General features: G+C 40.8%; 1 protein-coding gene across 1 annotated transcript; it reads right to left on the bottom strand.

The window, feature by feature from the left end:
- Positions 1 to 2,370: 2,370 nt before the first annotated feature.
- On the bottom strand, positions 2,371 to 14,176 carry LOC309701388 (uncharacterized protein). Its single transcript, XM_082525508.1, has 8 exons — positions 13,731 to 14,176; positions 13,378 to 13,542; positions 13,168 to 13,240; positions 12,911 to 13,070; positions 3,275 to 3,563; positions 2,901 to 3,065; positions 2,705 to 2,783; positions 2,371 to 2,618 (listed from the first exon to the last, which is right to left on the bottom strand). The coding sequence occupies exons 1-8, from the start codon at positions 13,930 to 13,932 to the stop codon at positions 2,456 to 2,458; spliced, it is 1,296 nt and encodes a 431-aa protein (XP_082381634.1). The 5' UTR covers positions 13,933 to 14,176; the 3' UTR covers positions 2,371 to 2,455.
- Positions 14,177 to 16,517: the final 2,341 nt, after the last annotated feature.

Raw genomic sequence — 16,517 nt, 5'->3', positions numbered from 1 at the left:
TTCTCCAGCCTGCATGAGTCCTTCTTTGCTGTGCTGCTCCCCCAGCACACCACAGCATAGAAAAGTACTCCAGCAACCACTGACCGGAAAAACATCCTCAGGAGCTTCCTGCAGATGTTAAAAGACCTCAGCCTCCTGAGGACGTACAGTCGGCTTTGGGCTTTTTTATACAGGTGCTCTGTGTTGCATGACCAGTCCAGTTTGTTGTCCACCCACAGCCCGAGGTACTTGTACTTGTACTTGTTGACCACCTCCACCTCCACCTCCTCTATCTGAACCGGCAGTGGACCTGCTCTGGACCTCCCACAACCAGTTCCTTGGTCTTTGAGGTGTTGAGTTGCAGGTGGTTTGTGTGACTCCATGTGAGGAAGTTCCTCACCAGACTTCTGTACTCCTCTTCCTGATCATCTTCCAGGATGCAGCCATTTGCATCATGGCTGTACAGCAGCTGTGCGATGGCATCGTGCTACTACGAACCAAAATGTTTTCAGCACCTCGTTAAATTTTAGCCAGAGAGAATTAGGGCCGTGATTAGATATGACGACTGCTTTCTTTCTGTTAGTCTTTTGCTGGCAGTTCAGGAAGGAATCTGTGCGGCACACGGCCACTCCCTCCAGAGTCTGCATCCACTTAAATCCACACCCACGTCTTGTTATGTTTCGAGTGAGGAGCGAGATCATTTGTTTCCACAAATTAGAAACGCACTAATGGAGCAAATGTGTATTTGCCAATAATTAATTTCACTGTTCTCTCCGAGCAAATGATCAAATCAAAGCATGTATTTATCCTTCGATCTTCCTCTTGTATATTTGCCCACACAAATGTTCACATGGTGCTTATCTTAAATGGTTGGTTTTACACACTGATGACTATGAAATGCAGACTGAACAAAAGTAGGTTTCTTACTGTCGTTCCATAGTTTGTCTAGTCTGAGAGCAACCCTGTCAACGCTTCTGGTGTACAGTAATGGATTTAATGACAGTGTATGAAAGGAAGGAAACGAATACACTGGAGAAAACACACTCATTACTTGTACACGGTGGCGTTTAAGATAACTGCTGCCTGGATACAGCAAACAACAAACTCTTATGGACTTTTTATATTCAACCAAATGCAGTTTGTGTGTTAAAGCAAAGTCTGAACACATGTTAAACTTATGGCACTGTGTTCATTTTACAGCTGTGGTGGTTAGCAAGCAGAGTATTACTGAAAACTGGAATCTGAATAATATTTTAAATTATGCGACCACAGTTGCTCCCAGACAGTAAGAACAGCGACTGACAAAACTGAATCAATAACGACAAATATTACAAAGTTACAAAATGTAACAAAACAGTTATAAATATCCCTGCAGATAACACAAGTTCAATTTATATGGTGGAAACTGAGGCGCCCTCTTACCAAACTGTAAAGCTTGTTATTTTCTCTGCAGAGGACGTGCACGATGAAGCTTGTGCACGATGAAGGGTGTGCACGATGAAGGATGTGCACGATGAAGGGTGTGCACGATGAAGGATGTGCACGATGAAGGATGTGTACGACTACTGCCGTGTGACTGTTCATTAGATGGAGGAGCTGTACAGCCAGGGTCAGGAATCATTTCCTGTGTGGCTCAGTGGCGCATTTGGGTAATCTCAGTCTCTCGCTGAGCGTGCTCCTGTGATTGGCCAGCACGTCATGGAGCGTTGTCCTTATCTTGGACAACATCCGCCTCTCTGACACCACCTTAGCTCCGTCCACTCAGCATTCCTGGCCGTGCAAATCAGTTTATTGAGTTTGTTGCCACCTGCGACACTTAACCTGCTGCCCCAGCATGCAACAGCGTAGAGGATGACGCTGGCTAGACTACTGAAGAGTATGCAGCTGATACATGATGCTTTTGTATTGTTGCACGTATGGCACAACCTCCAAATTCTCCCTCCATTAAAAAGTGCAGTGGCTTCATGGTTGTGGGTTTTTGTTTTTGTCAGCATCTAATAATAAATAACAAACTTAAATAACTTCATATAAAGTTTGTCTTCACAAAGGCACCTTTTTAAAATGTTCAAGCTTTAAATATCATTGATCGAACACAGGAAAACCCAGACGAGAAAAAAAACAAAAACAAAACAATTTTATTTAATTATGCAAACAATAAAAAAACTGACAAGTTACAAAATGAATCACACACTTTAGACACAAACAGATCAAAGTACAACAGAAAGTACTGCACTTTATGGCCACACTTTAAATTATGAAAGCAAATCTTATTTAAAGCTTATTATAAACGTGATGATTTTATAAGAGTGCAGGAGGACGACAGGGTCCTTCACTAACATAAATCTGTAATTACAGAAGAAATTTCAATGTTGAACCTTCACATCTTTACTGTGGGAAACAACACACGACGACCGATCCTGATGTGACCTCATTATTCAGTGAATGTAGAAAGTTTTTTCTTCTTCTTTGCTTTCAACTAGACATAGTTGGACTTTGGATCACTGGTGGGAAGCAGACGGCTGGAGCTTATGGACACCGAGGACATGGTCGTGCATCTCCGACAGCTCAGGAAAGCACCACCAGTCAGAGTGAGCAGTCCACCGGCCCAGCTCACAAACACGGCATTACCAAACTCAGATCTGCCGGAGAGAGCAAATAAACACTAACTTAGCGTGCTGCATGTTTGCTCACAGGGTTCATGTGTGACGATATGTGTCAGCTGTACCTGATTAGAGGAGGCGAATGATAAAAGTTCTGAAGAACAACTTTGACAAACCAGGAGGTGATGATGATGGTCAATAAACCTAATCACAGACAGCACATGATATTGTCCATCACTGCAGCCCATTGTTGTGAATACATTAGTCGTCTCTCCACTCATTTAATTTTGGTTTCATGTGTTAGTTTAGATCTGAACGCACCTGAGAGCATGAACATGATTCCCCCGATCATCGCTGTCACAGATTTGCTCTGCGAGGCACCGTCCATGAAGTGGGTGCACTTCATCCCCACTGTGGAGACGAGCATTGCCAGAGCAGAGAGGAAGAGGCTGAGTGGCAACGCTATCCTGGTTGCTTGAATCTCATCTAAAGGAAACAGAAGCACAAATATGGGAACGTTTGCTAAACTGTAAATGTAGATTATACATTAAATATCAGATTTAGAACATTTTTGCTTGCAAAAGCTCAACAAAAAGCTGGAAGTAATTCCACACAAACATTTTTACTTTATCAAAAAGAGACATTTCTGACTAATTACAGCCCCTGTTGTAAGCTGGGGTGCAATCCAAACCTACCTGGCAGTTTGATAAAGGAATGGTAAATTTCACAGGTGGCTCTGTCTTGGACTCCACCACAGGACATCCATAAGCCCTCATAGGAGCGGTGCTTGCCCTGGACCAGCTTCTTCCAGTCCACCATAACAGTGGCGGCAGCAGTGGCACCGACTCCGACCAGGGAGAGAAAAAATCCAAGCAGCTGTAATCCAGATGCGGCCATCTTATCCAGCAGAGGAGTTAACTTAATCGACGAGTCCTGAAACGTCTTTGAGAATGTCCAAATGATCTGAAATGCTGATGAGTGCCGCTGAAGTCAGTAGTCGCTCGTAGTTGCTCACAGTTATGCGTGAGCGCTGCTGCCTCCTGTTTTTAAAGTCCAAGATGCGTCACGCTCTAGATCCCTTTTTCCTCCTGCAGCCGTTGATGGGAAGAAAATGTTCCAGGAAGTCTTATCTTGCTAATTAACTAATGATGATAACATAGATTACACTGACATCCTAAGGAAAGACCGCCATAACATGTTTGAACAAATACGAAAAAGATTCCTCTTCTTTGGATGAGTCCTCCTGATGACCTCCATGAGTAGAAGTTTAATATTTAGCATTTAATATGTTTCTGCAAATCTGGCCTGATGATCAAACTGGGTCTCAGAGTGCACAGACACAAGAATGGATTTCAAGATCGGTGCAAATCTGATTTTTCTGCAGTTTCACTTTGCATCAAACATGTGCTTCAGGTGTGGCGCATGCCTAGTGCATTTAACCTGCACCTATATGAGACTGCAACAGGCTACGTGCAGGAAACTAAACTGTGAGCCCATCACACAACAATGGCCTGATTATCTAACGGGTTTCAATATGTATTTATTGGATGCATCTTTGGGTTGATGTACGATACAAAACATACTTTAAACTTTAAGCTTTGCATGATTCAAACTGTGCTGAGATCTACATTTTTAAGTATAATTTTACAGTGAATGAAGAAAATAAGCAGAGTTACTTTAAGGCAGCACATCTTACACATGCAAACATTTGTTGAATTTATTCTGTAACTTCTGTGTTGCATGCTTCAACTGATAAACTATTGCACAAGCACAATTTACAATGCACAGTACTGTACATTCTGAGTCCCACGAGATCCATTAAAGATGATCTTTGAACCAAACATTTGAACGTCAGCGTCCTCATTGTCATTCCTTTCCTCCATTTAACGTAGCAAGCTCGCGCTTACGTGAACAAACTCTTCATTTACTTCAGCAGTTACCAAATTATCTGACCATATTTGGTTCACAAGATGCCTGTTTGTTAACATTTGCATTGCCTGTTAGATTGGATCAGGGTCCAGCCTTTCCTGAAATAAGCACAAACATTTTGCAGCAATTAAAGTTACAGATCCCATCTGAATGTGCCACTTAACTTATTTATTATTCTTTTTTTCTTTCCAGCATTGTTAAGTTTGACTTGCAAGGTCTGCTTGAGTCAAATCTTATTTCCAAGGAAGTTTCTTTTGTTGTTGCCTGCAGGCAGAAGATGTTGGTGACAGCAGCAGGAAGGATGTTTTTGTGCCACATGACTTTTTAAATTACTTATTTTTAACAAATGATTGCACCAAGAAGTCGACACAACGGTCCGCACAGTTTGACACTTTTTAACCTTTCTTTAACTCCACACTGTAGTCAGTCGAGTTTTGCTTGGAGCATCAAGCTGGAGATTTCATTGTTTTTACCATCTTTCAAAATCTGTCTTCGTGCTAACGATCCTGTACGCAGACAGACCCTCCACTATGATAAAGTACACAGGACTGGTATTAGCTTTTTAACCTGTTTATAGCCTCATACTGTTTTCTATTTTTTGGTGCCTCAGAGGTCAAACCATCATCGGGGCGCTGCATCATCACTAATGTAGCACCCAACTCACGTAGCTCAAATTCAAATTTTATTTGTCACGTACACAGTCATACACAGTACGATATGCAGTGAAATGCTTAGACAACTGCTCGTGACCTAAAGAAAAAGAAAAGGCTATGAATAAGATAGGAAATAAATATGAAAATTAAAAAGGGTAAATTTAACTAGGAAGGAATAAAACAAAATATGAAAATTTAAGTTAAAAATGAAATAACTGTACAACACAAATTAGAATGAAGTTATTTCATTTTTAACTTTAATTTTTATATTTTATTTTTTTATATATTATTTTATAGCTCAGGATTAACTCTCGGTTAAGGTGATGATAGTACTATGAGCGGGGCCCTGGTACGTTACTTAATTTTACTGGTAAACAGCAGAAACAATTAACCAGTTTTAACCTTTGTACTTAGAAGTCTTGATATTGGCGGTGCCTCCACTCAGTGAAAATAATGAGTTCTGTTTAATCTTCACTAAGAATCATGAATTTATCTAACATGTTAACCCGTTGTTACTTTGTAGTAACCGTTACCACTTACAAACTCTGTAAATAATAATTATGACACAAAACTTTAAATTCAAAATGTATTTAGTCAAAATAAAGTATGATTTAAAAAACATACAATATTCCAAGTTCTGAAGCGTTTCCTTACAATTCAATTGGATGTTTTCTCTTCACACTCACAGTCAATGTTTTAGAAAACACATTTATCCCACAATCCTTTTAAGTTCAGTTCAGATTTGTAACCTTTGCGAGCTCATGTACTGAAACCGTTGCAGGCCTGGTCGTTGCTCGGGCTCGATGGGCCAGAAAACACACAAACGGCCGCTTCACTTGTTAAACAAGCAGAAAAACAAAACGCACGTGCTCAGGTCTACTCCCAAATCCGTTGGGCTAAATGCGAGGGCGAGCTGAGGGGCAGGCTCGCTTTGTGACCGGCAACGCTGCTGAGTACACTGGGACAAACCCACGGAAATCCTATCCACAGCAGAAGGGTCCAGAGGATTCCTCCACTGTGCGTTAGAGATTACTATTTAGTTTCATAGAGTAATCTGTAGCTTACTACTCGGCATACATAGCTATTGCTGGCTCTAAAATGCTAACATGATACATTTTAAGTTCTTCTACATTCTGTTTAAGCTCAATACTACATTCAGTACTCACTCATCACAGGGTAAACAGCGCATAGCAGGAAGGTAAATAGCCTGTGAGCGCTTTACACATTCACACACTGGTGATGGCAGCTACATTGCAGCCACAGCCACCCTGGGGCGCACTGACAGAGGCGAGGCTGCCGGACACTGGCGCCACCAGTAGGCAGCAACGGGTGAAGTGTCTCGCCCAAGGACACAACGACCGAGACTGTCCGAGCAGAGGCTCGAACCGGCAACCGTCCGATTACAAGGCGAACTCCCAACTCTTGAGCCACGATCGCCGGTAGACTCTGCATCCACGGCTATTGTTTTTGACTATTCTCCCGTTAGCTCGCCATCCTCCTCCGGTAACGTGCAGCTGCCGACTCTCACCAGTTTAGTTAGTGCTTATTTTTCTTTCGCCTCGCTTAGATCCCGCCTTCCTTACGTCTGATTGGACAATAGGTTTACATCACCCAATGGGATAGACGAAAATACAAGATTGACAAGCCAAAATGAACTCGTAAAACAACTTGCAGCAAATACAAAGTTTTCCTTGTTTCACATTAGAAAACAAACCTTTGGTTTTCTTGTAACTTTTAACTCCGTGAACACTTAAATTATGATTGACTTCTATTTATTGTGATTTTAAACACGTTTTTAATGCATTTGAATTCTTTTTTTGTTTTTTAAACACATGTGAAATATTTACAATAAAGTCTTTACATGACAATGTTTATATCCTTTTAACCTGTAGGGTCTAAAATAGATATTTGAGACCAGGCTACACTAATAATCCTGGTAACAGAGTGTATGAACTTACCGTAAATCCTGGACTACAGAGCGCACCTGATTAAAAGCTGCATGCTCTAATTGTAGGAAGAAAATCAATTTTGTACTTGTACAGGCCGCACCGTATGCGTTTCACCTGTAATATGAGATATCTACACAGAAATATTACACGTGAGGATTTTTAACGTTTAATTTAATCCGTAAGGTAACATAAACATGGTAACAAGTACAAGTACAAGCTGCAGTGTTCACAGTGTGGGGGGAAAGTAGCGGCTTATGACCCGAAAACTACGGTATTTGTGTTGATCAAACTGTAACACTAAAATGACATCACCTTGGTTGAGTAGGTTATGACATTTATAAAATAAAAAAATGACAAAGTGAAACAAAGATTTCATTCCAGGCTCGATTCAGTCCCTCCCTCCACGGAGAGCTGGGACGTCTGGCCCATGTCTGCCCTGACTGTGATGCACCTCTCAGGCAAAGAATTCACTGTGTGTGGATATTCAGATTGCTTATAATAAGCCTGCTTATTATGAATAAAAGTCATGCAGGTCTCAAAAAAGAAGGGAAACAAAGAGACACGTTAACATGATGGAAATGAAAAGCAAAACATTTCAATAATGAGAAAGTTTTATGAATGAATAAAACAGCAAAAACAAGGATTAACAAATGAGTCTGATAAATAAGCAAAAGTAGAAAAAAAAGAGCTTCAACAAAACGTTCCCAGTGTGAAGCAGGAAGCTGCTGGGAGGCTGACCTCAGTGACGTTTTGGCAGGATGTGGCACCAAAAGCTTTTGAAAACAATAACTTTTTAAAGGGAACAGTTCTGTATTTCACAGGTGCAGATGAGCTTTGTTGTGTGTGTGTGTGTGTGTGTGTGTGTGTGTGTGTGTGTGTGTGTGTGTCTGTGTGTCTGTGTGTGTGTGTGTGTGTGTGTGTGTGTGGACACTTTCTATGTGTCTGTTTGGTTGATATTTATACCTTATTGGAAAATGTTTCAATTGCCTTTAAGCAGCCGGAAGGAAAGTTCGTCCTTATGTGTGGATGAATTTATGTTTGGATTGCATCAGTAGATGGCGCTAAAACCACAGAGCTCACTCACCTGCAGCTGAAGAGAATATCCTCCTGAGAACAAGGACATTTCTGTCCTCTGTAATGGAAATTTGTTTTTGGTCTATATCCAAGTCCGATGCACTTAGCAGACGACATCCTGGGCTTACCACTGACATCTGGTGTGTTTGGGTGGTAAACAGGAAGAAAATCACACAAAAGTTAAACTCTTTGTTCCCGGATCCTCAGGAGGAAATATTGAGGAGCTCCATCTCTCCTGTCTGATCAGATGATGTTCTCAGTTCCACAGTTTCGTTTTCACTTCATATAGACAGATGTTTGTCTTTCTGACATTCAGTCCAATGAATTTAAATAACCAGCTGTAGACATGCCAGTAAGTGTTGAGGGGCACCAGTCATATAAGCTGCCATACACTGGTTGTGCATATGTGTGATATGTACATGACACAGCTGGAAAAACAAATGTTGGTGTGAGCATGTAAACATCAGTGATCATCAGAGCACACCCTGAAACCTTTTATCACACCATTAACATCCACATGTTACCCTAATGACCCCTCTGCACAGAAACAGACACAGCACACTTGGGCAGTGACCTGTAGGAGCAGCTTGAGGTTTCTGAATATCTGAAAGGGTTTGCTGGGTTTCAACGACTCATTAAGAAACTGAAAATTCACTTTTTCATGGGTTTACAAGTGTGGGGGTCCCACTCTGGGCAGGGACACAACTGGCTCAAAGATCCACTTTACCCACTATTAAATACTTGTTTGAAAACAAATAATTACAATAAAACTTCTGAAGCTAAGTGAAACTGTATATAGCAGATGTACATGAAGGTCCTTCACCACTGCAGCTTCTGCTTATATGTCTGACCTACACACACACATGCATATATGTTCCTTATTTAAGAATCTCTGGGTTCCTACAAATGAAGAATCTCGATACATAATTACTAAAGTGTTCCTGGATCAAATCAAATCAAATCACTTTTATTGTCACATCACATGTGCAGGTACATTGGTACAGCACATGTGAGTGAAATTCTTGTGTGCGAGCTTCACAAGCAACAGAGTTGTGCAAAATACAATAATGTAAACAAGCAAAATACAAGAATGGCTACATCTGAAACTAATAAATATATGTACAATATATAATATATAATACAATATATAATAGTATATGCAGAGAACGCGTTCACGTAATGATTCATCAGTTAGATCAGATGTAATTATCTACAGATGACTCACTGAAAGAGGTTGGTAGCCTCGTTAATCACAAACAGGGACACGCAGCTCTGCAGGATTCGTGAGTGTTTATTTACGGTTCCCAGCTCACAGCTCCGCCCTGCTCTCCACCCTCCTCTGGGCCCCAGCAGCTACTCAAATAGGAAAGGAATGATGGAGGGTCATCTGTGGGGGCCACACCCAAACCCGCTGCTCCACCCCTCCCCTGCAGCTGAGCCACAAACCACACCTCGCCACAGTGCAGTTGTGAAACAGGAATGCTACACAATACAAATCCAACAAGGTGGCACCTCCAAAGTGGCCACAGAATTAGTCATATGATCCGTCAGCTCTGCTAGTGTTGAACAAGGGGCAGTTAAGGATTACTTATCGGTGTTCCTGTAGAGAAATTTGGGTGGAGGACATTTATTTATTTATTGGAGCAACGACAAGTAACAGCAAGCTGTCCAGTGCTGGATCCTCTATAGAATAAAACTATTTATCTGATTCAAATTGTTGTTCTCAGCAGTCGAGTTAGACATGAACAAACGAGCACAGTAACATCAAATATCCATTAACTGCTTTATTTGATCCCATTTTGCTTTGTCACAATCAGCATCGCAGCGGCACACAGTCGCTCCCAGACACGGCCTGCATCCACTCACGTCCACATCCGCTCTTTGTTATGTTTCGAGTGAAGAGTGAGCGAATTTCTCCCCACTGTGACTCAGAAACTCGGAAGCAAACGAACTCTCACCTGTGTTAATCTTCTCACTCTTGCTAATTATTTAATCGAACGAGGCATTCGCGTATCCCTCACACTCGGGACGCAGCCCAGTCTCATTTCATTTCATTTCATTTCATTTCATTTTTATTTATTTCACACTTGGTACTACAAATCAAACAAAACAACCACATCTTCTGTCAACAAAACACAACAACCATGTGTGAAAAGGAGCAGGAAGAAGAAAATATTCTTATTAAACCCTGCCCCCTATCTACCATCGAACTTATATCACCGGTGGGCACCAAAAATCAGGAACAAACTAATATTGACATTTCTCTCCGGTCGAATCCCAAACCAACATCACATTCATTCGCCTTCTTCATACTGAGTTATCGTTTTAAACATATAACACTTTTTAAAACATTGTAAATTTATACAATTCTTTAAATTATAATGAAGTGAATTCCACAGTCTTATACCCCTAACCGTTGTGCTCATTAATCTTTGTGTAGTCCTGGCTAACTGATGTTTAAAATAAAATTTCCTTCTATTCTCTTCTCCCCTTGAACACATCAAAAATACTCTTTGTAACTTAAAAGGCAAAATATTATTTTTAGCCTTAAACATAATTAATAATGTCCGTAATTTCACTAAATCTCCTAATTTTAATAATTTTGATTCTATAAATAATTTATTTGTATGTTCTCTATATTTAACATTATGAATTATTCGTATAACTTTCTTCTGTAATAGGTTTAAAGGTTTTATGGTATTCTCATATGTATTCCCCCAAACTTCAACACAATAGTTGATATATGAAAAAAACAAAGAAAAATATAAAATACGCATTGTTTTATAATTTAATAAATCTCTTGTACTACCCAAAATATAAATACTTTTGACCATTTTCTTTCTAATATGTTCAATATGAGATTTCCATGTCAAATTCTCATCCACTATTACACCCAAAAAACGAAATTCAGTAACTCTTTCAATCAATTCTTCCTCTATAAACATAATGACTTTATCCTCCTTTACACGATTGCCAAATATCATATATTTCGTTTTTGTCAGATTCAAAGATAATTTATTTACATCAAACCATTTTTTTATTCTTAACATCTCAGAAGTCATAATTTCAACCAAGTCTTTCAAATTCTCTCCAGAGCAATAAAAATTTGTGTCATCTGCAAATAAAATCGAATTTAACCTTTTAGATACGTCACAAATATCATTAATATATAAATTAAAGAGTTTAGGTCCCAAAATAGAACCTTGAGGAACACCACATACAATCTTCAATCTTTCAGAAGTATTGCCAAAATAATAAACATATTGCAACCTATTCTCTAAATAACTCATTAACCAATTCAATGCTACTCCTCTCACTCCATAGTTATACAATTTAGAAATCAAAATAGAATGTTGTATCGTATCAAAAGCTTTTTTTAAATCAACAAATACTCCCACTGTGTATTTATTATTATGTGTTGCAGATGAAATATCTTCAATAAAAGTCAACAACGCTAATGCCGTTGACCTATTTGACATGAACATGAACCAAAGTCGGTAAACAGCTTCTGTTTTTGTGTATTTGCCTCCTGAAAATGCAGCTTATAGTCAAATCTCATCAGTTATCACTTACTTCCTAAACAATGGCAGTGCTTATCTTAAACCCACTAAATGCTGACTGAATGCAGCAAGTAGGTTTCTCTGAGAGCGACCTTGGCAACTCTTATATGGTCCTAATGGTCTGGAGTAATGGGCTTAATGACAGTATCTGTGAAAGGAAGGAAAGTATGACATCATTACTCGTACACGGCGGCGCTTAAGATAAGTACTGCCTGGTTACAGTAAACAAGTCTTATGAATGTTTATGCAGTTTTGTGCTGACATTATGGCGTCACATCTGACTGACAGCAGCTGATATCCACAGTGAACGATCCTTTGGTGCTGTGGGAACGGGACTGCTGGTCAGGTCTGAGCTCGCTTCTCCAGCCACATCACCTCGCCACAGTAACATAGCTTCACATTAGGATGATGTTTAAAAATGTATTTCAATGATCTGAGCCTTATCAGTTAATAATAATAAGAAGAAGAATCTTGGTTGGTGGTTATTATCTATCAAATCGATGATGTCTTTTTGTCTTTGTGAGTTTCTATAGATGATTTAACTGCATTAATGTTTCATATGTGTAGATGTTTTGTTGCACGTGTTTCTGTCTTTCAGTTCTGCCCACTTGCTTCTGATTTGTTGATTTCATGTAACCTGTCAGGTACTCTGCAGAAACTTAGCCTGTGCGGCTAATTAAAAACAGGAAAACACAGATTATAAAAAACAACATTATTTTATTTTTCTTCTCAAAATATACAAAATGTTATCTGATCAGGGGAAGCATCACAGATACAAATAAACACATAAAACACACACAAACAAATCTGTATATCGGAAAAGTATCAGAAATGACGCTGTCTCCACTTTACATGCGGCCACACTTCAAACTATTAAAAACTGTTTGTCTTCAGTGCTACTATGAAGAAACTCCACCTGACATGCTCACTTGTATATTTATCGATTTGTGGACTTTTTCAGACTTTAAACTTTGAACCCTGACATCTTTACAGCAGGAGAAACCAGAGCTGTGGTGGCATTTAAACCCAGGAGATTCAAAGGAGTTTCTTCTGAGTGATCCTCACTCCGATCTCAAAGACCTCTCAGTGAATGGACGTATTCTTTAAATAATCCACAAAGGGAAACCGGCTCCTTCTTCAGGTTCTTGTGGCCTTTTCAACTAGACGTAGTTGGACTTGGAGTGATTGGTAGAAAGAAAGTGGCTGGAGCTCATGGACACTGGAGGGTTGGTCCTCCAGCATCTCCGACAGCTCAGGAAAGCACCACCGGCCGCAGTGAGGAGTCCACCAACCCAGCTCACAAACACGGCATTACCAAACTCAGGTCTGCCAAAAAGAGCAGAGCAACATTAATGTAGCACACTGCGTGTTTATTTACAATGTGTATGCATACGTGTGTGTGTGTGTGTCTTGATGACAGTACCTAAACAGCTTGTGTCCACTGTAAGAAAGAACCATGTTGACAAACCAGGAGGTGATGATGATGGTCAACACGCCTAATGAAAGAAAACATCTTTGATCATTGCAGCACTCATGGATCCTGACCCACCTGTTCACTACAATAACAGCCGCTCTCAGCTGCTAACTTCATTATGACTTCTGTCTTCAGTCTGAGCACAGGCTTTGGACACACCTGAAAGTATGAACGTGATTCCTCCGATCATCGCTATCATGGATTTGCTCTTTGGCACACCGTCCATGAAGTGGGTGCACTTCATCCCCACTGTGGAGATGAGTACAGCCAGAGCAGAGAGGAGGAGGCTGACCGGCAGCACTGCCCTGGTAACCTGAATCTCAGCTGCGGCGAACAGAAGCACAAATATCGGTAAGAAATCGTAGCTTTATTACACCGGTGAGAGAAAGAGATTTGGTTTGTTCTCTGATGGCTCGGTGGCTAAAATCCAAAGAAGTAACTGTAACTACATTTACTTTACCCAAAAAGCAGCGTCTTGCTTTGAGATGATTGTAGGTGCGATGCAAACTTACTCGGCATTTTCAGGATGGACTGATAAATTTCACAGGTCATTCTGTCTTGAACACCAGCGCAGGACATCCATAAGCCCTCATAGGAGCGGTGCTTGCCCTGGACCAGCTTCTTCCAGTCCACCATAACAGTGGCGGCAACAGTGGCAGCGACTCCGACCAGAGAGAGAAAAAAGCCGAGGAGCTGCAGTCCGGACGCGGCCATGTTATCCAGCAGATTAATAAGTCCTGAGACTTGTTGTGAGATGGAGAACAGTGATGAGCAGCCGCTGAAGTCAGTAGTTGCTGATTTAAAGGAGTCCCTCCCTCGTAGTTGCTCAGACCTTTGTGCGAGCGCGCTGCTGCCTCCTGTTTTTAAAGTGTAAGGGTGAGGCCCCCTTTTTCCTTCCGCAGCCTTTGATGGGAAGAACGTTTTCCTGGAAGTGGTATCGGGCTAATTAAGTGATGACTGGATCACACCGACTATTCTAAAGAAGAGTCGCTTCAACATCACGTGGCCTTTGCAGTTCTTTGCTTAGGCGCCTATCAAAATAAGCCAAATGGGAAATCAGTTCACGATTTCTTTATTATCTTCTTTCAAATAATTCAGAAAGTCCCTTTTTAATAGTTCAGTTGTTTCTTTTTCAAACAAACAATAAAAACGGTCTTTGGAAGACACCTCCTGATGTCTGTCTTAACTTTTGAGCCTACAAATCTGCAGAAATGTAATATTAGCCTACATGATCCCCTAATTTGTTGTGATGACGATCACCTAATATGTACCCTGCATGTGCCACTACTCTGGACATCAGGGCACTGACTCTCTGATCCAGTTTAATCTACGCAGACACAGTTAGCGCCGTATGATCAGCCCTGAGCCGAACAGTCTGCAGGTCAGGTTGCTGGACGCAGTTTCTGAGCTGTCACGGATGAATTGGCCGATTAGTCATGTTGACAGGAAAAGCTTTGGCTAATTCTCATTGCAGCCGCTCAGAGAGTCACAATAGTGTTGTTTCTCTTTTTGGGTTTGTAACATGTATTTGCATTGAAAGCCTGCTAGCCTGTAATCACTGGATCACTGGACTTTTCCATGTTTTGTAAGGATGTGACTTTCAGATGCTGCTGATCTCTGTTGAGGCTTGTGATTTGTCCTCTACTTGTTTTTTAAGGGCACACCTCACCAAGCTGACATTTTGGCCGGTGTTCCCCTAAAAGCTCTTTGGGGATGTCAAACTGTTTCCTTTGACATTTTTTTATGGATTTAACTAAAAACAGACAAATGATTTGTTTTCTTTAAAGAGACGATACTAACTTAGAGGCACAATTGAAAATTGCTTGTTTGCTAAGTCGGGAGAAACTTTGCTCCAGATCACTTTAAGAAATTGCAAGAATGCGTCTTTGGCAGCCAAATATACAGGAATGAAGGATGTCTCAAGGTCTTTGCACAGCGCTGTTCTTGAGTCCCAAACATCCGTTAAAGGTCTTTGAAGCAAACGCTGACGGTCAGCATCCTCATTGTGACTCTTCCTTTGTGATGCACAGCAGCAGGCTCGTGCTTACGTGAACAAACTCTTTATTTTTCCTTTGACAGTTACTAAATTATTCGAGCATATTTGGTTCACAGGATACGTGTTTGTAAACACGTCGCCTGCATCGCCTGCTAGATTGGCTCAGGCTCCGCCCTTTCCTGAAATATGGCTTCATCAAAACATTTTGCTGCAATTCAAGTCCCAGATTTCATCTGACTTTGCCTTAATTACATCACGTCTGTCCTTCCTTTAGCACTTGGGTTATTTATTAATTAACTTATTTAAAGTCTGCTTAGGTCATTGTTTATTTACAAGGAAATAAAGGTCACTGGGGGTCACGTTATGAGCCTGCAGGGAGCAGATGGTTGGTGACAATATCAGGAAACCCGCTTTTTTGTACCCGTCAAGTATCTGAATTGGCTTCAGCACAACACAGAAGCCTGAAGTGAAACTGTCTGATGAGAAGCCGGCTTCCTTCTATTCTCACAGCAAGTTGAAAGCATATGCCAGCCTGAAGAATAATATGTCATCTTTCATCTAAGCACACGTTATTCCCACTATAATAATACTGTGTTTGTCAGCCTTACTCCATACGAGCAGGGTTTAATAAGGAATGCAGTCTAAAGCTGATGGTTTGTAACTGTGCAGTTAAATATGTGCCATTCAGCAACAGTAGCAGGTTCCAGTGTGTGCTGTGTGTGCAACAAGTGTCCCTAAAAGTAAGAAACGTACAGGTCCATGCTTACTTGTCAGAAAAGCTCTGACTGTTTGGCGCACTGTCAGAAGGCCTTCAGGAGTGTCCTGTGGTGCCTGTGCAGTTGGCAGCAGACCCTTTGAGTCCAGCTGGTTAAAGTTTAAAACATCTTGACATCAATGCGAAATCCCTGCATGGTCACAGGACTTTGCATAGATTCACTGAGTCTGAAAATAAGTGTTTGTGGCCAGATCTCAATGCTCAAATGTAGCAGCTTCTGTGTTTCAGAGGTCTAATATGCATCTGTCACACTGGAAATTAAAGGCCAGCACTGAGAGTGTACTGAATGAAAAAAAAGATTTATGAACTTATAAAGTCACAAGATAAACAATTTTTGGGATTTAGGTTTTATTGATCCAGCGAACACAAAGAAATCCTGGCTATGTCAGAGCCATGCCCCCATCCTCTGGTTTGTCTGGATCCTCCTCCATCATTTGTACAGTTTAAATATTTGCCCAATTCTAACTAAGGTGGTGCAAAATGTCTTGAAAAAGTTCAAACAGGAGCATCAAAGGCTGGAAAAGTAAG

This window comes from Aulonocara stuartgranti (assembly GCF_965226115.1).
Source record: "Aulonocara stuartgranti genome assembly, chromosome: 23".
NCBI lineage: Eukaryota > Metazoa > Chordata > Actinopteri > Cichliformes > Cichlidae > Aulonocara > Aulonocara stuartgranti.
Note: the sequence above shows the minus strand (reverse complement) of the source record. Positions and strands in the feature narration are given on the sequence as shown.

Bases quoted from the DNA above. Each gene is read 5' to 3' on its own strand.
- LOC309701388 (XM_082525508.1), bottom strand. From the start codon at position 13,932: ATGGCCGCGTCCGGACTGCAGCTCCTCGGCTTTTTTCTCTCTCTGGTC. The intron at 3,564-12,910 runs GTCTAGTTGAAA...TACTGACTTCAG, and splicing joins ATCACTCCAAGTCCAACTAC to CGGCACTCATCAGCATTTCA. The intron at 3,066-3,274 runs GTAGGTTTGGAT...TGTTTCCTTTAG, and splicing joins TTCCTTTATCAAACTGCCAG to ATGAGATTCAAGCAACCAGG.